A 25,925-nucleotide genomic window follows, 5' to 3' on the forward strand; every position below is an offset into this window, starting at 1 on the left:
GATAGTTTCCTGATGATGCAGAGATTACTTTTCAAAGAAATAGTGTATTTGTGTAGCCCAGGCTAATTACTGCTAATTGTGAAGAAAAAAATATGTAGTAGTGATAATTGAACCATGCAATGTTAATAGTTAATCTGCAGCAACTATGTCTTTTAAGGTTTCATGAGATGCTTGTGGATTTACATCCACAGCTACAGCAAAAGCTACTGATGCCCATCCATCAGAAATTCAAATCATAGTGTTCGTACACACACACACACGTACTGTTTACACTCTCAATACACATGAGAATGAAACAAAAGTTATCACATACAAACTACTAATAGCATGCTCTTTTATCCAGTGGCTTAAATGGTGCACAACACTTAATGAGGGACAACAGTCAAATACTTCATCAACATGAAAATAATTCATTTGGAAGCACGAACTGGAATAACACTTTGTTGACCAGACTTTTTATTCCTGATTCACCCAAATAATGGCTGACACTTGAGTCTGACAGAGCTTCAAAATCCCCAAGCCAAGTATTTCCTCACCATTGCCAGATTTTGTTGTTTATTGTATGATTTCTTTAAATTCTTGTCGGTTTGCTTCACATACTTTATAGTTTGTTCTGTTAAATAGATGGATTAGAATATAAAAAAAATATCTTCAAAAGTTAAATGGCACCAAAAAGACTGCCAACAAAACTATTTAATCAGCCGCAGTATTATGGAGCTAAATCGGGGCCAAATGTTTTGTTCATTCGAAAAAAATATATATAGTTGAAAAAATAAAGCTTGAAATTGAAAATTTAAGTTTTGGTCAAAACTTGGAAAAAATAAAACCATGTATTTGAACTAAAAATAAGTGTACCAATTTTTCTTTCAGTTTGAATAAAATATAGATTCAATTCTGGAATTATTTTGAATAAATTATAAATTTTCATTTTTCACTTTTATATTTGTTTTCAGTTCCACATTTCATGTTTTCAGATTCAAAAGTTATTTTTTTTACGGCTTCAAATCTTTTTTTTTTTACGGCTTCAAATCTTTTTTTTTTTTCGGTTTCAGATCTGTTTTCACTTTCAGATATTTTTTTTTTCGGTTTGAGACTTTTGGCCCTGATTTGGCGTGGGGGGCGTGGCTTCAACTCAGAGGGGCGTGGCATTATGAGTGACAGCCTATCAAAGAAGGCAGAAGACTCCTCTTTCATGTTGACTTCAGGAAATGGTGTTACTGTGAGAACTATGACTGAATGCTTTCTATCCACTATATACATGTGATTTTTACTTAAACTGATGCCAATGACAAAGTTCCATTTAAAAAAATGTTTTGGACAACAAATGGTACCAATTACATTATAAGAGCAATAAACTGTGCCAGATTGTGCAGTTCAGCAGGAACAATGACTTCTCCCACTTCCATGTATGACTTATAGCACCACAGTATTCACTGGCACCAGCCCACAGGTAGGACATGTGAAAGATATTAGCATTTTTGAATAGATACTTTGCGACGTTATCCCCTCAGTGGCATTTTTTTTGTAATTAACACATAAAAGGAAAATAGGTGGACAGCTGGACAAAGCTGGCAATCAAGCATCGCTAGCACTAAAGTTAGCATTAACTAACGTTAGCTTCACACTAGCTGGTGTTTTTACACTAATTTCAGTGTCCAGCTCAAGTTTTTTTTACTTTAACATGTATTGGTCTTTGTTAACCTCGGTTTGTCAGAATGACCATAACTTGACACTGGCTGCAGTGAAGAAGGTCTCCTTTTATAGAGTAGACAAATATGACTTTACATTAATGCTCTGGCCTGATAAATTACGTTTTACACTATAACGTTACATGTAACAGCATGACAGTTATGCCTTACAAAATATGCCAAGTGGGCAAACTTTGAAGGCTTCTACCACAGCCTAACTTAAGTATCAGAATACACTAACTTGTCTTTTTGTATTTGTATGTCTTACTGTCTGTTTTCTGGACGGTGTGTGTCCGTAATAAAAGCTTTGATTGATTGATTGATTAACAAAGCGGACCAGGACAAGTTATGTTGTTTAAACTAACCATGAAAAGGTAACACTAGCAATGTTAGTTATCTATAATGTTTTACATTTATAAGGCTGTACGGCTGCAGGCAGCCACTGTCGAGTTATGGTCATTCTGACAAACAGAGGTTAACAAAGACCACTACACGTTAAAGTCAAAAAACTTGAGCTGGACACTAAAATTGGTGTAAAAACACCAGCTAGTGTGAAGCTAACGTTAGTTAATGCTAACTTTTGTGCTAGCGATGCTTCATTTCCAGCTGTTCACCTATTTTCCCTTTATGTGTTAATGACAAAAAAAAAATGCCACTGCGGGATAATGTCCCAAAGTATCTATTCAAAAAGGCTAATATCTTTCACATGTCTTACCTGTGGGCTGCGCCAGCAGGTTGCCTTGGCGGAGCGGACGCTATGCTGACTGCCGAGTGAATACTGTGGTGCTACATTCAATGTCATACATGGAAGTGGGAGAAGTCATTGTTCCTGCCGAACTGCACAATCAGTTTATTGCTCTTATAGTGTAATTGGTACCATGTGTTGTCCAATACAATTTTTTAAATGGAACTTTGTCACTTGCATCAGTTTATTAAGTAAACATCACATGTATATAGTGGATAGAAAGCATTCAGTCATAGTTCTCACAGTAACACCATTTCCTGAAGTCAACATGACAGAGGAGTCTTCTGCCTTCGTTGTTAGGCTGTCACTCATAATACCACGCCCTCTGAGTTGAAGCCACGCCCCCACGCAAAATCACGGCCAAAAGTCTGAAACCGAAAAAAAATTATCTGAAAGTGAAAAACAGATCTGAAAACGAAAAAAAAAAAAAAAGATTTGAAACCGAAAAAAAAAAGATTTGAAGGCATAAAAAAATAAGTTTTGAATCTGAAAACATGAAATGTGGAACTGAAAACAAATATTAAAGTGAAAAATGAAAATTTATAATTTATTCAAAATAATTCCAGAATTTAATCTATATTTTATTCAGACTGAAAGAAAAATTGGTACACTTATTTTAAGTTTGAATACATGGTTTTATTTTTTCCAAGTTTTGACCAAAACTTAAATTTTCAATTTCAAGCTTTATTTTTTCAACTATATATATTTTTTTCAAATGAACAAAACATTTGGCCCTGATTTAGCTCCATACAGTATCCGTGGTGAAGCCTTTTATTATCTTCATATTATTTTTTGTCATGCAGGGTGTCTCTTTACAGTTTGACATATGCTGGAATGAAGAAATGACAGCTGTGGTGAATGTGAAAAATATGCAGAATAAACAGCAGCATATGTGATGTTTGCTATTTTAGTGTTGTTACAGAGATGTAAGGTTGATGGAGATGACTTGCTTTGGGAATTTGCACAACTTTGAATTTATACTGTTCTTGGCCTATCTCTGTTGCTCCCTTGAGGATAGTTTCTGAGGGTATGTGTGCATGCATGTAAGTGTACTTAAAATTATGTATTTGTGAACGTGTGTGTATGCATACATTGTGTGTGTGTGTGTGTGTGTGTGTGTGTGTGTGTGTGTGTGTGTGTGTGTGTGTGTGTGTCTGCCAGCGTCTCTGTGAGAGGTCCCCCTTGGGTGACCCCACATCCTTCAACATCTCACTGTTTGATGTCAGGATCTGACACTTGCTGTCTGTCTCTCCCCCATTTTCAGCCAAACGACCAAATCCCACCAGAACCCTGCAAAACATTGCAGAATCCATTCCTTCAAAACTTCACACACACCGCCTGCTCCAGATAATGACCCCAAGGATTGGTAAATTCTGTCAGGATAAAGACGACATGACGTCTAAATCCAGCAGAGGAAAGAAACGTTGAGAACGTCAGAAGAGACTGCTCTCTGTCCATGTTCTGCTGATCCCACCCCGTGTGTGGCTACTGTAGAAGATCTAAAAGTTTCCTGGTATTTTACCTTGCCTACAAAAATAAAGCTCAATACGTTTTTTAAATTTTTATTTCAACTCATCCCGAGAAAGTTTGCATTTTCAGTTCAACCTTTTCTTATTTAATTTTAACCAAATTTGCTGCCTAACCATAACCAAAGATAGTATAATCAATTGTTACCACAAGCTAAATATAAATAAATAATAAATCACACAATACAATTAATGATGCAGGAATTGTATACTTGGAAATTGTGTAATCTGCATTTCAGATGTGGGACTTAGTTGCACAGCTCATACAGTTCCTTCTATTATGTCTTATTAATAAGCCTTGTGGCTCAGTACTAGTACTCACATGATGAAAGAAGCAACCGACTGCTCTAATTTATGGTCCACTTTTCCCTCAAGCATCCCATGCATACTCTATGTTTCTATTTAAATGTTCACACTGGTTTCAATAATACTGTCTGTGGATGATGTTGCACTCAAAGCTGTGCACTTCTAAATGTGATGAGAGGCTTTGTATAGTACCTCCATCAATCTTGTGATCACAATGATTACTCTAACATAAATTTAACCAATCACAACATTATTTTCAACAGCTTGCAACTGTGTCTAATTCCCATAAAATACCCCACTAAATGGTTAAATTGAAAGAATGATAGTACATTTTACAAATCATCACATCTTTCCTGCTTTGGGAGCGTGCTCTGCCTAGGAGAAAACACACAACCTGATAGGTCAAATTCAGGGCAATTTGCCTCTTTAGGATGCATAAATCCTTACTGACTGTCTGTGCAGACTATAGTCTATTGACTGTTAACATTTAACTAATATAGCAGACACTGCTCAAGTAATTTAAATATTGAATAAAGGTTTGTTTAACTTTGTACTTCACATGTTTATTGGGAATTCCATTCTCTTCTCTAACTTTTGGGAAAGTTCAGGAGTTATTCAACTAGCTGGCAGCATTTATAACGTTTATAGCTATTTAACCAATTACCTTTTTTGTCTACAGTATTTTGCATATTATTAAAGATAGTAGATATGAAAACACAGAGAAAACACAGTGTCAGTCATACTGTACTGTATCATAGTGAATGCAAACAATGTTTAAGTGAATGTTGTGTTTAACTATCTAGGTTTATATATTTTCTAGACACTGATACAATCTGCAGCTGAATCATCCAACTGGCCAGTCAAAGTACACATGGGAAAAAAATGAGTCTTACAATAAACCCTGCAATGAGATCTTCCCAAGGCACCTGTAGCATCATGTTTGGGACAGCTGTGTGTGTACTGTATGTGTGTGTGACAGAGAGAGAGAGAGAGAGAGAGAGAGAGAGAGAGAGAGAGTCGGTTATGACCCGAGCTTTGGCCATCTGTCCGATTCTTAAACGATTTAGACATTTCTCCGATTTCCTTTTTCATCTTCATAATGCTTTCTTCCTCTTTCCTCTCACCCTCCGTTCTCAATTTTACTCTTCATCTTTGATCTACATTTAACTCTCTCTCTCTCTCTAATATTAGCATGTCTCTCGTCCTCTGTATTAGCATTGGATGGTTGTGTAAATCCCACCCTCACTTGACTCTCCCTGTCTGCTCACTTTGGACTCCCACACTCTCTGATTCATTCCTCCTTTGCTGCAGTTTTGCCTTGAAAGTTTACTCTTGCTGACTCCTTTCCTTTTCCTCCAACTCCCTTTTCCTATCTTCATCCTCCATCCCTATTTTTATTTTTGTTGCCACCCTTTCAGCCCCCTCTCTCTCTCATCGTCCTGCTTTTATATGGCCTCCCTGTCTCTCTCATCCTCTTTCTCTTTCAACCTCCTCAGATTGCTCTAGATTAATTGCCGGCGGTTACTCCCGCTGAGGATCTGGGCGGTCACTGGTTCTCCACCGAGACCACAGTCACGGCCATAAATCTGTCTGAGGACGGTGAGCCGCGACACTGTGTGTATATGTGTGTGTGCTGCGAGGGGCAGCAGTGGATGTGTGTGGCAGGTGCCGCAGATTGTCTGTGTTCTTTATATACACCTGAGGACCAAACGCAATCACAGGGAGAGAAAAAAAAATGAGAAACGTTACTCAAAGTGAGGCTATTTGCCATTTTTCACTTCTTAAAAGGGGCTATTTTGAGGTTAAGACTCTTGGGTCTTGCTTTGGTCTAGGTTAGACAGCAGTGTGTGTGTGTGTGTGTGTGTGTGTGTGTGTGTGTGTGTGTGTGTGTGTGTAAGAGAGAGATGGTGAATGTGTCAGACAGATAATGTGAATGGGAGGCCTTGAGAGACACAAAGTGCATAGGTCTGTATGAATAGCAGCTTCAGTGACTGAACCTGCAGATTCATACTGTTCAGAACATGCGGCTCTGTCCTTCCATTATGAAACTGCAGAATTCAGTCTGTTCCCAAGCTGGGTTTAGGCTGTACTGCATACCTCTTTGTTTCACTCTATACTTACTAATGTAGAACAAGGTGATCATGTCGATGTCTAGAAAAACAGATTTCCATAAAAATGTCAAATTTTAAGCAGAGATTTTCTTTTGGATGGACAAGAACGACTAGTCTTGTATTTGCAAATCAAGACTTTAAAAGGTGCATGATCTATCATCTCTTAGCAGCTCCTTCAAGGGTATACAAGCATAACTAGCAAACAAAAAATATATGCATCTGTGCAAGCAACTGGTGCACACATAATGACATAATACCATAAACACACATGCTGTGGAAAAACACAGACACACACTCGCACACACGCATAAAACCCAGTGTAGCAGCAGGGTGGTTGATTCTTCCCTCTGTTGTAAGCAGCAGATAACAAGCTGACCATATTTAAGACATTTGGAGAACAGGAGAGGTGGCTCACAGGGAGAAAGAAAGAGAAGTATAGAAAAAAGACAAGAAAGAAGAAACAAGAAAGATGGTCTGCTGTCTATTGTGTCAGGCAAAGGAATGATGATGCAGACACAGAGAGAGATCGCTGAAGAGAGGATGTACCCTGTGGTTAGGGCTTTACAACAAGCAGAGAGGCAGAGGGAAGCGCACACACACACACGTGCGCACACGCAGAGACACACACACACACACACACACACACACACACACACCCCTTTCCTATTTCTGCAGGGTGCAGCAGAAGCTGTTTGGAGCAAGCAGCCTCTGCATGGTAGCATGACCTATTTCAAAACAATACTTCCCTTGTTGGTGATGGTTAAGAATCCCTCTCTCCCTCTTTCTGGTTTTATCTCTCACATTCTCATTCCGTGTCTCACTGTCTCCCTGCATCTCTCTGTCTCTCGCTGAAACTTTCCCTTTCAATTCTCATCTCTCCCTCTCTTTGTGTTTCTCCTCCCCTCTTCCTCCGCCCGCTGTGAATCAGAGCCGTGTTGCGTATGCAGAGGAGTGTGAGGGACAGGACGTGAGGGGAGGAATGAGAGGACGGGTGTTAAGACAGGGAGAAAGCAGAAACACAAGGAGCATATGAGAAGAGGTTGTGGTAGGGACTGTACACAAGTACATGAGAGGGAAAGAGAATCAAGTGGCAGTGAGTGGTGAGGACAGAAGAAGATCATGGGGCAGAATCTCATTCTGCATTTGTCAGCAAATGATGAACATAAAGTAATTCTAAATATACACATACCAAGAGAGTATACCAAGAAGGCTAGCTCTCCATGGTTTTTATTCAACCCAAAAGCTAGGAAGGAATGTTGGATTGCTTTAGGTGGAAGGTTATGCATTTATAACCCTTGTTGTATGAGCACAGACTGTACCTTCTAACCGGCTCTATAGGCTTCCTGACTACTGTGCTGATCTCACTTTACCACACAGAAAGATCCAGCTCTTCTTCCAGTCAATGCAGGTTTTCACAAAAAAAAAAAAAAAAACAAGGGGGATCAGATCTCTGCTGAGAGGAAAACTGGAGTTGGGTATGACATCACATGAAAACTGGAGTTGGGTATGACATCACATGCCACAAATCTAAGAAAATGGCCTTGGATAAAACACTGAATGAACACCAGAAACAGACATCTGCTGTGAACGCTGACTGGGAAAGGGTAAAAGCTCATTTACAAGGAGACGATGGATTCGTCTGATAGAACAGATATGCTTCCGTTTTAGTAAATCCAGCTGTTTACACAGGCGGCTTCGTCTGCAATCCGAAGTGTATTTTTATGCTTCAAGTCTATTTTCTTCCATTTTACGCACGTTGCCAAATGTTGATTACCTAAACAACACTGTACCTGAACACATCTTGTGTAGATACTGACTGAGGGCCGAAAGCTACTGCTGCTCTGCTAACCTGCTGCTTACACCGTGCAGGCTGTTCTTGACATTGTGAATGACTGTGGGATAGGGTTGCAATTTCTGGAAAAAGGCTAATAAAAGGCAAGGCAAAGTTTAAACCACTCCCACAGAGATGCATTATACCAAAGTTACCCTATCGACAAGTGCTGAAGCACACCTGGTGGATCGAATGGCACAGAGGGTCCAAGCCCTCATACAATTGGCATTTAAAATGTCGTCACATAGCCACTATGCAAGTCACTGTTTCAACAGGAGCCTTCTCACAAGCCCCAATGCCAACTACAAATCAAAAGCTAGCATGAGCATCTTAAGTAGCTGTATATTTATCATGCAAAGTATCTCAGAGTGATCATCAGTAAGTGTGTTGCAGTATAGTGGGCTATTGATCGTATACAAATACTGACAATACTGAAGAATGATTAGGCAGAGCATGATGGCCATTTGATGACAAAGTTAACCATAATGCGAGTCATGTTGTCATCTAACCTAGAACCTCCATCCCCCTATGCCCATTCAGAAACCAAATCTATGCCCTTGGTAGAGCTCTCCTCATTAAAGCCCCATCAGCGAATCACATCATCACCTGTTTATTCCTTTGACTCGTCTCTCTCCTCCCTCTCTTTTGCTCTCTCTGTTAGCCAGCCAGCTGCCACACACTCCAGAGAATATTCTAATTAGAAACAACATACACAGTCTTCTAATTAGCCGAATAAACACGGCACAGACACCGGTTTCAAAACGTCCAATAACATACACACTAGAGTGCGGATGGGCCACATTCTTCTGTCCGAGCCCGGCCTGCGTCCGACAGAGCAGTAACTGAAGCCGGCCCGCGTCCGACAGGCATTTAGACATTTATGTCCAATCTGTTTTTTTTTTCCTCATACTAATGACACATGTACATACGTTTGTGTGGAAAGCCCGCTTTTATTAAGCAACTGTAGGAAGGCATTCTGACCCGAACCTGAACATCATTTCTAAATATCTGTCCAAACCCGGCCGGGTATCCATCCCCTAATACACACAAACATGCATCCTACATACGCACGGGTTCTCCACCCCTTTTAAAATATGAGTCACGATGGGAATTTAATGATGTCATGATGGGGTCTAATCCCCAAAGACTTTTCTCATTCCACATTGATATTGTGCACATGTCAATAAATTCCCCTTATAAAGCCATACAAACTATATGCATAGTATGCATATAGTTTGTATATGCATGAACACACCCTAAAGGACATCAGCACCTACAAATGGTTCCAAACACACTTACATCGACTCACACGACATACAACTTAAAGATAGAGAAGCTTCCAGCTGTCATACAGTCACCTGTTTGAAACCCATGACTGGATTAAACCTGTCTGGGGAAAGTGAATCAGTAACGTTGTCTTTATTGGGTTATAATTGTAATTAAACCCCCCGGATCATATTTGCGTAAATGTGATGAAGTAAAAAAAATTTAAATATACTTTACTGAGTCATTTAAAACTTCCTGCATCAATTACTCCAAAACTCCCTGGCATCTTGTGGGGAAATAAATGAGAGTGAGCAAAGAAAAGACAGTATGAAACAACCAGCAAGAGTATGATTTCCCTGATGTGTGATTAAACTGGATCACTTTGATGTCAGCTTTTTGCGACAGAGGCGGCAACCGCCTTGAAAGCAAAATGGGCTGAGACGCAAGGAAATGGGGAAATGAAAATTGCCTGACTGACACAACAAAATAGGGAGAGACTATGAGAGTCTTCTCTTTATTGGGGAAGACCTTGAAACTTCAGCGGACATAAAGGTAGTCAGCATTTATGTAGGATGATACAACTGGACTGACATTTGAGAGTGTGTAGATGGACTCCTTCAAGGACACACTTTGCTTTGGAATTGTACATTGACTTGATTGATTTCCTTCCTAAAAAGCTTGAGGTTTGTGGTGACATTTGTATCTCTACAGTGTATGTGTGTGTTTATGTGCACATTATGTTACACTTAAAAACTGTGAATGAAACCGTGCCATTTATGTGTTCGCCGCCATACCTTTGTGTTTGTTTACTGCTTATCTATCCACTATACAGTATGTGTGCATTTACAGTGTTCACTTTGATGTATACCCTGTGGCATCCGCAATCAATGACCTGCCTTGAATCTCAATGAGTGTATGAAGGGTTTTATTGTTACATCTAGAATAGTCACACTATCAAAAAATGGAATCAATAAACAGCATGCAAGTAAACACAATGGTTTACTGTGTGTATACTGTAATGTTATGAATCAGATAAGCTGTTTGAGTGTATGTATGGTTATAGGCTTTCACACAATCAATCATTCACATACCTGATTGTTTCCCTAAGGCATTGGCTCCCAACCTTTTTTTTTTGCTTACAATCCGACCCTCATCACAGGTTATGGCCATAGTGTGAACAATGAGCTGTTAAACCAAAACGTGATTTGTCCTTCTAATATCGTTTCATTTGAAGGAGGTCCGTGGAGGTGAAAACATCAAGCACTTCAACAGGGGAAAATACTTCTTTCTTACTACTTTGTGGACCCCTAAGATTTATCTTGGGACATCATGGGGGGTCCCAGCCCTGCAGGTTGGGAACCACTGCCCCAAGGAATACAAGTATGTTTGTCTCTCTATTTGTCGTCTGTGTAAGTGGGCATAGGATGACTTCAAATATCCAATAAAACACAATATACAGCAGATAATGCACTGTGCATCCATAATGAAACCATCGTTCATTACATGAAGCCTGAACCCTGTAAAGGCTGCCCACACACACAACCTTCAATGTGTGATAGTTACATCTCACTCACATCACATAGCCATCAATAATTCACTAAAAGTAGGAGGAATAAGCTTGACAGTACAACTCTCTAAAAGCCTGGACCATGGCATGGATCTAGTCAATCAGCCAGACAGAAAATCCTCTTGTACTCATGAAGGATTGTCAGGAGATTTTGGACTCTAAGCCATTAGTATATAGCTACAATTGAAAAACATCTCTCAGTGCCAAGAGATGCCATTTTGGATCTCCAAAAGGTTTGTCAGGGGAAGAGAGAAGGCAGATGTTTTGCTATGGCAATACATGCAAATTTATCACTCAAAAAAAGTCTAAATAATACTGCAAAATGGGCTCAGGAGGGTTTCGTCATGCTCACAGAAAGCCCATAAGCCCCACTATCACAACCCACCTGTCATTGAATTGTCATCTTATAAAGGACATTTCACACAAATATGCATTAGAATCACACAAAAATCATCTTAATCCATCGCAACCTTTTCTATAAAGTCAACCCATGCACAAATTCACCCTGGCGTCATCTTTCCTGTCTCTGTGGTGTCTCAAAAAAAATTGCTTTAAATCCCAAAGAGGTCATATACAGGGTAATCCAACAGATAAACGCACCGACTAGCAGACACACACCATGGTTTCATCCTCTTTGCAGACTAAAAATGATGGGAATGAAGTACAATCATCTGCAATATACTCACACTCTCTGTAGACTGTAGTTCATAAAGAAAATGTTAAAAGAAAAACACCAGTTAAAGTATGCAGATGATAGGATTGTAGGTATATAGTAGCACTGACAGAAAAAAACAATTAAAAACATACACACTTACCCTCTCTGCGGACTGTGACGTTCCAAAGAAGATGGGTATGAACGCCAGCCAGATGATGCAGGTGGTGTACATGGTAAATCCGATGGGCTTGGCCTCGTTGAAGGTTTCGGGCACGCCTCGCGTCTTAATGGCGTAAACTGTGCATGTCACCATCAGCAGGATGGAGTAACCCAGGGAGCAGATGAGGGACAGGTCCGAGATGTCACACTTGAGGACGCCGCGCGCCGACATGGGGTCCTGGGTCCGCTGCTCGCCGTAGTCCACAACCGTGTGTGGCGGGTCCACCGCGAACCAGACGAAGACGCCCAGCAGCTGAACTGAGATGAGTGAGAAGGTGATGACGAGCTGGGAGGCGGGAGAGATGAACCTGGGAAGGAGAGGATTACTGATATGAGGAGGCGGTGCAGCAAGGGAACAACGCTGCCAGAGTTTAGTTTAATAACGAGTGGGGTAACCCATGCTAGAAAGTTTGTAGTGATGAGAATATGTGGGCTTTAAAAATGTACCTTTATGTAATTTTTTTTAAGAATTCTTTTTGAAGTCTTTGGCCAATAAAATATTTTACAAATACATTTAAATTCCTTGACCATCAACATGAAACAAGGCTGTTTTTCATAACATCTAAAAGGTTGATATAAGTTTATATAAGAAGCAATATATTATATTCCTATACATGCAGCCATACACACGCCCACAAAACTCACACTAAGAATCGAAGGGAGATCAAGGAAAAGGTAATTTTGAGATTTTGGGAAATAATGGAAAAAACATGGGCAGTGAGGAGAAGCCCAACACATTGCACCACATAGGGGAGGAGGGATGATCATCTAGGATGCCAGAGAGACAAAGGGGGCAAATAATACCAAAAAAAAAAAAAAAAAAACACATACTGGAACGTCAAAAGAACTTCAAAATCCTGCCTCACGGTGCCCTTTCTTGTTGTTGTTTTTCAATGTATTTACCTTTAATTGATTGTTTTCCTTTACACATAACATGAACTCACACATCTAAAATACAACTAAATAGTTTGTTCAGTCTTGGAAAAAAAAAATCCTAATTATCATAATAAATGACAGTATGGCAGTATAATGGCAGTTCAATACCACTGACTCTCACAGATGGACGGTGCCGAAGTTAAGACAGTGTAGCAGGGACATGAACCTGAGCACTATTAAATATGCCATTAACATTTTAGCCACTTAGTTGATGCTCGCTCCCAGAGTCACTCAAACAGAGTGCAAACAGTACAATAGGTGAGTGTGAGTTCATGACTCTCATAAATAATGGATGAGAAGTAAATGATGAATAATGACTGCAAGCAGCTTAGTAAGGAAGAAGTGGAGGTTAGGTCTTCATATGAATAGGCGCACCCGAGTACACAAAAAAACACACTTACGGCACCCTTCAGTGCTACTACACCCGTCCAAATATGCATGTACTGAACACCCAGAGGGCAACAAGACAGTGTGTATAATGACAGACAGGTGTAGTGTTCACCTGGGTGCTGTTACAGACTTCTTCCCTTGTTCAAAGATGCGGTGTATCCTGTTGGTCTTGGTGAGCAGCGCGGCATAGCTAAAACACATCCCTAAGCCCAAGAAAATCCTCCTGAATGAACACACTCCCACATCGGGCGTCGCGATCATCAGGAACGTGATGGCGTAGCAGAGGAAGATCCCCGTTAGCAGCACGTAGCTCATCTCCCGTCCCGACGCTCGCACGATGGGCGTGTCATTGTGCCGGACAAAAGTGACGATGACAAAAGAGGTGGCGATGATCCCCAGCATGGAGATGAAGACAGGGACGATGGCCCAGGGGGAGTGCCACTCCAGCTTGATGATCGGGATGGGAACACAGCCAGTGCGGTTGACATCAGGTCGCATCTCATAAGGACACAGCTCACAAGTGAACTCTGATGCCTGAGGAGAGACAGTTTTGATATTGTACATCAAATATTTGTGTATGCAGTAAATCTGTATACAGCTTCCACAGATGTGTATATAAACCGCAAATCCCCAATGCTTCCCAAACTCTTCACATAAATAAGGCAAATATGTATATAGCTTCCACATTTAAGGCAAATACACTGTAAATCCCCAAGGCTTTCATGCAAAAACATCTCAACAGCTGATTAGTTTACCAAGAAGTTGGGGCTGAGCTATTGTGTGTCATCTACCTCTGTAAACTGACTCATTAATGAGGGGGAAAAGCACATATTCTACACATTTTTGTACACTTGCACTACAGTGCACTTCCTTGTTTTTTGTCATGCTATGTTTTTTCCCCCCCCATTCTATTAAAATCCCAAATCTACCATAAATGTGTCAACAGATTATTGATTTTACAGCAAGTGCATGAATCTGCTAAATTAGTATTGATCGCTCGTTCGTACAAGCATTGCTGTTGTGGTTGATATTTTCTTTTTCATTTATTGCTTCCTAAACGAGGGAATTATTTGCACATATTCTTGCTCGCTCATGGCTTTTTCTAACTTAATATGAAGGATTATGGGCTGCCAAATTGTCCCCAACCGTGATATAATTAACATTGGGGGGGTGTATCTTTATAATGTGTGATCAGACCCTTTTCCCTCACCTCATATTATGCACTTCCATTTGCTATAATAGCATCTATGGGGTTCTTCCGCATATATAAATCCAAAATGGGCCATCCAAGTAGCTTTTTTTGATTGCCCAAAATGAGTTCAAACAAAAAAACCTACTGTAGAGTAAGAGTAAGCCAGAAAACAGCTGTCAGAAAGCAGATGCATGCAAGACTAATATGTTCATCATTTCAAAGTGCTGTTATTGCAAACAAATCTAGTAGTAGATTCAAGCTTTAAAGCCTTCCACCAAATGGGACTGATTGTGGCTTTAATTGTTAAGCAGGTGTAGAAGGCTCATCTAAGGTTAGACGTCTGGTCAAAATCTAGATTTTAATTGACATATAAAGTTTACCCAAGTTGTCTGGTTAGGCTAAGAGCTTCTGGAGGCTTTCCCGGCATTTAAATCACAACAATCAAGGTAATTAACAAATCAGGGAAATCTCTGACTTTACACAAACAAGATGGACAGAAAGTGGAGCGCGTTGATGAAAAACCCACTTTGTGATCGACTGCCAGAATGCATCACCAGAATGTACACTATCACAGTACACGTTATGTAAATATTCACTAAATTCTCCATCGAGTGACAAAAGTGAATTATATTTTAGGTGGATTTTGCCGCCCGCAACCTGTGAACCGTGTAACGCAATTACTCAAACAGTATACAGTTTGGTGGAAAGGGTCCAGAAAAAGCTCTGGATTAAAAAACAAAATTATAACAAAACTGGTAACTTGAATAAAAGGAAATGGCGATTTATACACTTTGATCCCATTTGAAATGATATACCAAGCCTTACTGTAGAGTGCAATGAGACCACACGTTCATGATGTGTGTGTCAACACAGTGGCTCAAATTCTGTGCCATGGTACTTTCAACATTATTTCCTTTACCAATTGAGCTACAAACTACACTTCAGTGGTACACCTTGCTTTTAAGGGAAGCCTTTTTTTCCATTTTGTAGTTTCTGCAAAAGCTTCACAAATACAGTCAGAAACAACATCAACAGACAGATGGTGAATGGTGTACTTCCAACTGAGCCAACAGCAAGTACTGGTGGCCTGTCACCTGTCCACCAGAGACCTACCTGATAGTGGTATCCTTCACAGCGCTCACAGTGCCAGCAACACGGCACACCTTTGACCACTTTCTTCCTTTCGCCCGCACGGCATGGGATGCTGCATACAGAGGGTGGGAGAGATGGGTCACCTGTCTTCCAACGCATGGCCTCGAGCTAGGAGAGGAGAGGAGAGGAGAGGAGAGGAGAGGATTTAGGTTTTCAAATTCTCTTTATTGTAACATTTCAAAGAAACACAATCACAAAATCAAAAACAATTCAAGAAAAGAAAAACTTTAAGAAAAAGGAAAAAAACACAACAAAACCTTTCAAAATATTAAAATTGTACTTTCTTAATCAAAACTGAACTACCAACTCTCCACCCTCCCCCACAGAGCATAACAAACTACTGAAGTCCAACAAATTGTCCATTATCCGGTAATAGGAATGTTCCACCCGTCGATCTGGCTCTACACTACCAGCACCCTGAGCCCGGTTCATGCGGGTTAGCCAGATGGCCAACTTTGCAGACGCAGACAAGTTCAACAAAATGTGAACAGTCTCTTCTATTTTTTTTACTGAGAGGAGAGTTAAAAAAAACACTATGAGATCTGTTCCATATGGCAAATGTAGATTTTGCTTGTTTTCATGAAATTATTTGTGTTCATGTGGCAAAACAAAACTTCCCATCTTCTTGTGGGATATTATGTGACATAAAGATTGGCAGCCATCTGCTGAAACTGACATTACTTTGTGTTAAAAAGTCCTTTAACACTCTGTGTTCTCTGTACCTGAAGAAAGTGTGTCTTAAGGGCAACTTGTAGAGCAATTAGCACAAGCAGATCCTCCGATCGTTTTACTGAGCGCTGCTGGGCACAAAACTAACACCAGTTAGTCTGGAAGCCCACAATCAGACCATAATCAGATCTGGCACAAATAGGCCATCTGTATTTCCTTCTGTGTTTGTGTGTATGTGTGTGTTTTAATTTTTCGTTATGTGTGCACATTCTTCCATGTGTTCATTTTATTTGTTTGTGCTTGTGTCATGCTGGCGTTATAGTGAATCCCTTAAGCTTTCCCTATGTCTGGTATGTGTGCGTTTTAAGTTGTTGTTATGTGTGCGAGTGTTTGTCATTATACCCAGTCCCTGAGGTTCTTCTGTTGCAGAGGGTCCTTAGTAAAATGGAACATTACTGCTTTTGTGAGAGTGTGTGTAAATTGTTTAAAACTTTTTTATTCTGTTTTTTCAGTATTTTTACTCATTCTTTATTCATAGCCTTAACGGAGAGGTTTTACATAAACACACCCTATTTTGCAACAATAACCATAAATAATGCACCACCCAAAACAACATTGAACACAATAATAGCTGTAACAAAATTCTGCTTTATTTATAAACACCAACTTATCTTGGTCCAAGTACTGTATGTCCAACCAAACATTAACCATGAAACTCACTGGCTTGATTTGTCTTTTGCACAGTGCTGTCCTCTCTTTATGCTGAAATGCATTCAAACGGTGTGTTTATCATCAAAACTTATACCTGCTGCCATCTCGACATCTGCCACTGTGCCTTCAAACCCAACTGGATTAATAAACAAATCAAATACATCTGTTAATTTGTCAACTGTCAAAGTGCCCGATCATGTGTGTCTTAACTATGTGTTGCTGCCAACTTTCTCTCTCTCAGTCAACCAGGTCGTCCATCAGGCAGAAAGCACTTTGTGCCTATTAGTCTTCTCATCTGTCATCTGGCCTTTCTAATGAAGTCCTGGGTGGATTTATAACACTAAGCACACTGGCGAGCTCAAGATGTTTGTGTGCATGCATGCGTGCATGTGTTGAATCATGTGTTTTTGTGTAGGTGTATATGATGCTCAGGTGTATGCTCTAATGTTGGTGCCAGCATTCATGGATTGTATATATTTCTGTGTGGGTGTGTCAGTGTGAGTATGTCCCTTCACAACACGCAGCATTTTGAAAAGAAAGCATGAGCACCACTTGTGGAAAAATGCTGGATTCCTGCAAACTTTTGCGTCTGAACAAAAGCAATAACTCAAACCAATCCCGCCAAGTGACAGGGGATTTTGAATTCATTGCAGCTGCTTATGGAGATGTTGAACTTTCATTCTGCTAAGGCATTTGGTCTATAATGCCTCAGAAGCTTCAATAAACCACTCACATTAAAATACATTTTGTATTACTGTAAAGGCATATTTTCTTCATTACACAGAGGTTAGCTGCTAGAAAACTTTCAATATGCAGTGAGCTAGAAACGCATGCGCAATAGTGTGTGTGTGTGTGTGTGTGTGTGTGTGTACGAAATCTCACTTTGAGGTGCAGCTTATTGGTCCAGGAGCCAATGACTTTGTACTCTGCAGTAGACCTGTTGGTTCTCTGGTACTGGAAGATATCGTATCTTCCCGGAGCGTCTCCATTCTCATTGAAAACCACTGGTGTACCGGCACTTCCTGGAACAAAAACCGTAGAGGTTGGATATATATATATATAGAAATAACAGCAAAAGTATACATATATAATAACATATATAAATATACAATGGTTTCAGAAAGTATTCAGACCACTTCACTTTTTGCACATTGAGAGCTTTCAGTTTTTGATTTTTTATAAATTCACAAAAATTTGTTTTCACTTTGTCATTATTGGTTATTAAGGGTAGATTTATGGGCAAAATTGCCATTTAATCCATTTAAAATTGAATCTACAACACAATAAAGTGTGCAAATAGCAAAGGGGTCAATACTTTAATATGTAATATTTCCTCAGGCCGTGTGTAAAGGAGCCGAGATAGCAAAAGAACTGTCACCTTTAGTCTTTTCTCTAGGCTGTGTTGTATTGTACCTGCTTGTGTGTGGTTGGGTGTCGTAGAGTGGTGTGGTGGGATTATGCACACGCATGGATAAGTTTATGTGTCCTGTAAGGTATAGTTTTCTCACAACCAATGAGGCTGAACACAAACCTTTTATTCTTCCCCCTCTCTGTCTTACTCACCTTCTGCTTTGTATGTAGCAATACAATCAAACCAGATTGCTGAATCTGGCATAGCATAAAAGAAATCCAATTACAGTGAGCATGCAGCAAAAGCACTGCATTAGGGAAATTCCACCTGTGTACTATAAGTCATTGATATGGTGGGATGATGCTGAGGAAATATAAATACACTTCCCTGTTTGAAGTAAAGCAAGAGATAAAAAGATAAAAAATTGCAAATCGACTAAGCGAATGAAAACCGAGACTGACAAAGTAGAGTGTCAGACAGACAGTGGAAAAGAGAAAGCCCAGAAAACATCAAAGAAAAAGGGAAATGTTTGAGATAAAAACAAAAGCTGAATTGAAAGGGCGACAAAAGGGATAGGGAGGAAGAATAGGGTGGGTAGAGAAGATAGGACAGAAAGAAAACTAATCACAGCAAGATGAGGAAAGAAAGAAAAAAGCTCTCTCATTGTCATCATTAGTGATGAGAGATACATATAATGGGTAAAAGGTAGAATAAGCAAGAATGACTATAAGGTTTATTGGAGAGAGAGTAAGAAAGATGAATGGAGGAAGACTGACTCGATAGAAAGACACAGGTAGAGGTCTCAATCTCTCATTATTACTGTTCCACTAGTCAATTTCTGTTTCAATTATCCATTACCCCTCCCACGTTAATTGACACACAAACACACACACACACACCTCATGGATACAGACCAATCAAGTCTTTTCCCTCGTTTACATTGTACGCGGCATGCGCTGCGCTCGCCGCTAGGTTGCAACTATCTTGTATATATGTCAATGCCAACTAAATAGGCTCGTTCAAGATGAACTGCGCCTCGCCTGTAAAGTAGACGAGAGCAGGCGGCAGCAGCGGGGGGCGGTGACAAAAGTCCGCTCTCAAGTCGGACAGTTTTCCAGCTGATTCCAGCAGCCTTCAGGCTGAACAGGAAGTGACACAAACACTGTGGTCCGATTCCGATTTAATAAAATGTTATCAGACCCATATATCAGCTCCTACACAGTCTCCAGTTGATTTTATTATGACAGAGTAGCTGTCAAAATTCTCTACATGCGATCTGTTGCTGATTTTAATTACCAACAAACTGTAGATGATCCATAACCTGAACAGATTTAGTCTCTCTGACTTCTAATCGTAACTATCGGCCTCACAACAGGTGTTCTGTACAGAATAAGCCTTTAAATCAGACAAATAGCAGTTAAAATCCCTCCAATTAAAAATCAATAAAAAAGTTTATATAAAACGTCATCATGTTGAGTCGATTCTGAACCAATCAGCTGTTCGATCAGCTGAGAGGCCGGCGTTTCCCAGCATGCCCTGGGTCCGCCTGCGTCCGCCTGGCTCTTGCAGTTGGTGAAAAGCAACTGCGCTACCTGCGTCTCAGAACTGCGGCCGCCTTGGTCTCGTGAGATTATCGTTGCCCACGTGTGCATGACGTCAGAGCAAGTCGGGATCAAGTCATTAGGCTCGTTCGAGATGAGCCAGATCTGCGCAGAATCGATCACCGGCGATCGCCGCCCAATGCATGCTGGTTAGATTCTTGTCCGACTTGATCCCAACTTGCTCTGGTAGCAAAGGTAGCGCAGTTGAAATGTCCCACAATAGAGCTCAAAACATAGCCGGTCTATTTAAAGATATTGCTGCTAATATCACATTAGTCTTTAAATGCGTATTTGTACATTATAAGTGCTTAAACTAATATTTACAATACACAAGTTGGTTTAGTCCCAAGTGCAGTGGCAATATGTTACAATGTGGAGAGTCCCCAAACCAAATCCTGCTTAGGGCCCCCAAAAGTCTAGGGCCGGCCCTGACAACAACACAAAGCAGATTGACTATCTTGGTGCAAACAATGGCGTAAGGACTTGTCAGTTTGATTGGGTCATTGGTATAAATACTTGCTTCGGACAACAAAAGATTTCAATCAAAATACACGCTTTTGCAGGTCAGTCACTATGCGGTGCAGTTTACACCAATTGTTTTAAGAAATGCACTCACTGTTGTGCAAATGCAAATTATTATTTAACAAATGCACCAAAGTATCTGAGAAAAAATTTAACCGTTATGATTGTATTTCAGTCGAGACAATCATGTCCATGTTGTTTTCACATAGCTAAAACCAACCTGAATGATTATGATTGGATGTATGATTAGGAAGCTACAATAAGCTACACATCTGGCATGCCTATTATGGTGGAAATATGCACCACAGCATAGTTTTGCGTCCCAGGTCGAACTTGTGTTGTACAGCTCTGGGAGATCGCTGACGGCCAAAATCAACCTCTCGTCCATGTTCCGTTTGTGGATCCACGTGTATTCGGTGTTTACTTTTTTCTGTTTTTTTTCGGACACCTGAATGCACGTCACAGCGCACCGTGGCCACTCTTGCGCGGTCAAAGTTGAACCATGTTGAACTTTGACCGCGGCACGCGCAAGAGCGGCCAGCCGCAAAATGCCGCTTGCGCTGCGCTTTGCTCAGCACAGCGGCAAACCAGTTGTTGCGCGCGCAAGCCATTGACAATAATGGGTTTCATAGCGCAGCGCTGCCGTTTGCGCGTACAATGTGAACGGGCCTTCACCCTACAATGAGGTATTTTGGCCTATTGTTGTGCACCATAGTAGGAGCGGCTCAATTTATGGTTTTTATAATCCAAATTGCATTGATTTGAATAAAGCATAGCCAGTGCTTAATGCAAATATGTTTGGTGCACTTGCTTGGCAACACACACTACTGTTACTCTTGTACTTCATTAGTGTGTTTGCAGTGTATAGGCACACATGATGATGTTATCCCCATCTTCTAATTTACCTTTGCACCAATCATGTCTTTTTAGAGTCAGTTTGAGATGCAGAAACTAAAACATTTGTTTGGAGCAGAGACTTGCTGTCAGGTACTCTTAATTATGCAGCACAAAAGCAGACTGGTTTGAAAGCAGTGGTTACCTTGAGTAGAAAATGACTATTCAATCTCATGGTGTTTGCACCATTTGTTCACAATTTCTGAGTAAGGTGAATAAAGACAGGACACTTTTAAAAGCAGCAGCAATTACTGCAAAACACACATACAATAGGCATGGCAGGAGCTGGCAGCATCTAGCCAATATGTTGGTTAAACAGGTAGCTGACAACCCCTCATCAGTTCTGATTAATATTTTAGTTTAAGAGATGCATGGACAGACTTACTGTCCTATGAATTACCATTTGGGTTTGGTTTTGTTTATTGGACACATTTTTAGGAAAGGGCTCTTGTTGTCCTGTAGAGCGATCTAACAGGAGCATGGGGAATTGTACTGAGTCACTAAAAATGCATCTCAAATTAACTAACAAAAAAATAACCATGTACTCTTTTATTGTTTTACGTTAAGAAGATGTACAGTAATCCCAGCGAAATTGTTTGTCTGCTGGGCGAGTAAAAGGAAAGAAAAGTGAGGGAGAAAAAACCCCACAATCATTACACCGGTGAATGGGTTAATGTACTCTGGCTGCACTACTGTCATCGGTGTGGGAGGAGTGACATAACATGTTTAGTTGCCATGACCTTGAAAGATAAATGATTTACCTGTCACCCTGGAAACACACCTCCACCTCCTCGTGTAGTGATACCTATCATTCAAAGCAAGATGCTGCACTGCAGAAAAATGCTTCTGCCATAAACTGAAATTTTCTTTCTTAAACACAACCACACTAGAGTTACACATTGTCTAACATAGCACTTAGTTTATCTCCATGTCCACTTTGTTAGATGTTATTTACATATCACTAAAGGGGCATTTGGCAGGCGTTGTAAAATAAATGATGTTCCTCTGTGTCCAATGTCTCCTTTATCACTGCTAACTGTGCTTCATGGATGTATTTGTCAACTTTTATTAACATAGGTTTTTATTGTCGAAAGGTTTTTATTGTCGAAAGGTTTACCTTGTCGACCTTTTCTCCCAAAAGCCAACCAAACTAACTATACTTTTAAAAAGTGCATTTTGATTGACTGTACCTTTTTAATACCATACAGTATTCATTATACATTTAACAAAAGACATATCTGTTCTGTAACGGGTGATAATATTGTCACCGTTGTACCTCAAAATCTCTGTTCTGTGAAGACAAAGTAAATTCTTGTAGTAAATTCTTTTGATGCTAATTTCTTCTTCACCTCGTTTGCATTCATTTTGCATAACCTAAAGCAAGCTGACAAGCTCCTAAATTACACAGAAAGTGTTGGAAAGGCCTGGGGGCTCATGCATGTTAAACAATGAATTGTTTTACTCCCTCTGATTTAGGGTAACATTAAAACATTAAAATCTCTGAGTTTGTTTCTTATTTGGGGAAGGTTAGGTGCTCAGATTAGGCTGTGCATATGTCTTCCTAGACTTAGTTCAACTCCCAGGTGTTCTCCCTGCAACAGCAAGGCACGGTGGCGACACAGGCATAAGCTCTGCTGAAGTGTCCCCGAGCAAGATCCTGTTTCCCTGCCAGCCAAAGCACTGCTCCGTAGCTTCCCTGCCGAGTCGGAGGCTTTCCCTTTGGGGATCAACAACCGACTATTACAAGAAACCCATAACTTTCCTCTAGATTTGCAAGGGAAGCTCACCCTTAGCTTCAATATTGTAACTATCTACTACTGAATGAAATATTTCATGCAATGAGTGAATTTAAATCTATCTGAAATGGACTGGCAGACAGAGACAAACTTAAAGAGTGAAATAAGAGGGGAGACTGTTATATTGCCACAGGAAAGTAGATGAAGAATTGATTTGCTTTGCCACTGAGTTCAGATATATTCAATCACACAGTCAGTCACACCCATCTAAATCGTACTAACCCAAGAGAAAGACATATAAGGATAAAAGTGAGCAAGACAGCAGAGACGCCTCAACTCTTAGCCAGCTTAACAGCTACAGTGAGGCAAAAGAAGAGAGAAAACCCAAAGAGATGGAGGTAAATGAGTGACAGAGGAAGATGGAAGAAAAAAAGGGAGAGTAAGCAGGTCTGCAGGAAAGCATCAAACCCCGTCCATTTGACAGATAGACACAGAGACATGGATTGACTTAAAAACAAGGGAAGAGAGGGGAAATGAGGGTGAACAAGGGAGAATATGTGCGAATTTCACATCACTAGCAAGCTGAGAAGACTCCAAACTTTATTTTGACAAAAAAAAAAAAAAAAATGAGGAGGAGATCTACAGTACTACAGAATGTGTGATAACAACCAGTAGCATAGGCTCTAAAAGTCCCCACTGAAGATCAAAAACTGGAAGGTCAGGGGCCAAAGAAGGGAGGGAGGGCGGGAGGGAGGGGGGAGAGGGAGGGGGGAGAGAGAGAGAGAGAAGTTGGAGAAGAAGTAGTAGCAGGGCTGTTATAAAGCCCTCAGCCTTGCCTGGTTCACTTTGGGTGAATAACACGTCTCCATATCAGAGACTAAATGTTCATGACGGGGAGATGTGAAGACGACAATGCAGCATGCATTAATAAAACATTGGTCCGTGTGTCAGTGTGTGTGTGTGTTCTGAGTTTTTGCTAACAGGCTCCCATCTGCGTCAGAGAACGATGGACACAAACACAGTAAAAGCACAAAAAGAGAATAAGAAATGACAGAAGAAAATTAATAATGAAGCCTGAACTCATCACACACACAAACACTTTTCATTTTCACAATAGTCTCCAGAGGAGGAGGTAACTGAAACTGAGCAGCTGGCTAAGTCCAGACCTCATTGCTTATTTCTGCACTCGTTTCTCCTTCTTTCTGAATTTTCTCTCACACAAATTGACTATTTTTGCAGTCTGTTTGCAGTGTCCTCCAAGCCAGTTTTCACTGCTTGCTGTATGACTCTCCTGGCCAACCATCCTTCCTTACACAGCAGCTGTGTCTCCTTCCTCTCCCGTCCAAAGCATCTTTTGCCTCTCCATCCCCTCCTCTCTCTTTACCTCCTAGCCTTGTTCCATTCCACCGCTCATCATCTCAAAAACTACCCATTTTCTCCCATCCTTTTCTATGTGCATTTTTCAAAGTACTCTAATCCTCCTCTCCTCCCCCCCCTCCTCGTCTATCCATCTCTCCCTCTAAAATCAAACCCCCCTTTTGCTCAGCCTCTCTGTTATCACTAAGCCTTGTCTGAGCAAAAAAAAGACAGACAAGGACAAAGTTTTTCAGAGAGAAACAGAGCAGATAATGGAACAGGCAAAAGAACCAATACATGATTAAAGAGGATCCAGCTCGCTGTCAATAAAAATGAATAGTTAAAGTGAGATTAAGATGTAAAAATAGAGGGCCGGAATAAAGGATAGATTGTCCTCCAAAAAAAGGAGGATATTTACTGAACAGACACTGCACATTTTACAAAGACACACCAACTTATGTGGGAATGCAAAAAAAAAAAAAAAAAAAAAAAAAAAAAAAACACGCACAGCCCAAGAAAGCTTTGTATGGCAATCATCAGTCATTACAGAAAACTAATTTAAATTGCCTCCATCTGTGTCATGATCTGCATTCACTGCAGTCTTAGAGAAAATAAGGGAAGAGAGAGGAGTGAAAACAGAGGCAGAGGGCCACTATTAAGTTGATCAAAAGAGACAAAACCGCGTGAACGGGGGATGGAAATACAATTTAGAGGGAATGAAAGCGAGGGAGAGGAGAAATAAACAAAACCAGAAACAAGAAGTTACATTACCAAACTTGGCAGAGGAAACGAGCGGAGGACGAGGGTGAAAGAGAGAGCCTGAATAGTACCAATGATGAAATTACACTAGTCTTATGTATTAACCCATTAGATATAGTCCTATTTTATATCACACGTATGTTTAATAGCATTTCTTTAATATGTGACTGTTTATTTGTGTGCAAGCATCAAAGATATAGAAATAACTTTCCAGCTTTTTGAACTCATGTCTGGGTAGCCTTCGAGAGTGCGCGCACACACACACACACACACACACACACACACACACACACACACACACACACACACACACACACACACACTATGTACAGTAAGTCAATATATCCATAACCCTCCACTGTTAATTATTCATCCATGACTACTATGTCCTTCTTTGCCCTTACCTTTGTCCCTACCTCCATCCATGCTTCCCAGCAGTACAGTACGCCATGTATGCTATAGCATAGCACAAGTTGGTGTTAAAGTGTTTGCCTGCACAATGTTGTCTGTCAGAAGATTAGGGGGGATGTTTGTATTTTCCTGTCTCTACAGGTGACAGACTCAGATTTTATCCAGTTGAATCTAATCTCTGTCAACGACACATTCATGACAGAAAAAAAAAAAAAAAAAAAAAAAAAAAAAAATATATATATATATATATATATATATATATGGTGTCAGAAAAACTGCACAGATGTGAGATTTAGTGGTGTCTTAGGATATGCAATAACAAATTATTATT

General features: G+C 40.3%; 1 protein-coding gene across 3 annotated transcripts in view; it reads right to left on the minus strand.

Annotated features, from left to right (window-relative positions):
- The window catches only part of grm8a (glutamate receptor, metabotropic 8a), a 267,252-nt gene that overhangs the window by 36,765 nt on the left and 204,562 nt on the right, over nucleotides 1-25,925 (minus strand). For all 3 annotated transcript variants that reach the window (XM_028570656.1, XM_028570655.1, XM_028570657.1), the window contains exons 7-10: nucleotides 17,847-17,986; nucleotides 15,546-15,692; nucleotides 13,353-13,774; nucleotides 11,856-12,222 (exon numbers count right to left, since the gene is read on the minus strand). In XM_028570656.1, coding sequence (XP_028426457.1) covers nucleotides 11,856-12,222; nucleotides 13,353-13,774; nucleotides 15,546-15,692; nucleotides 17,847-17,986 — 1,076 coding nt within the window. The remainder of the gene's footprint in view (nucleotides 1-11,855; nucleotides 12,223-13,352; nucleotides 13,775-15,545; nucleotides 15,693-17,846; nucleotides 17,987-25,925) is intronic.

This window comes from Perca flavescens, chromosome 23, assembly GCF_004354835.1.
Source record: "Perca flavescens isolate YP-PL-M2 chromosome 23, PFLA_1.0, whole genome shotgun sequence".
Classification (NCBI taxonomy): Eukaryota; Metazoa; Chordata; class Actinopteri; order Perciformes; family Percidae; genus Perca; species Perca flavescens.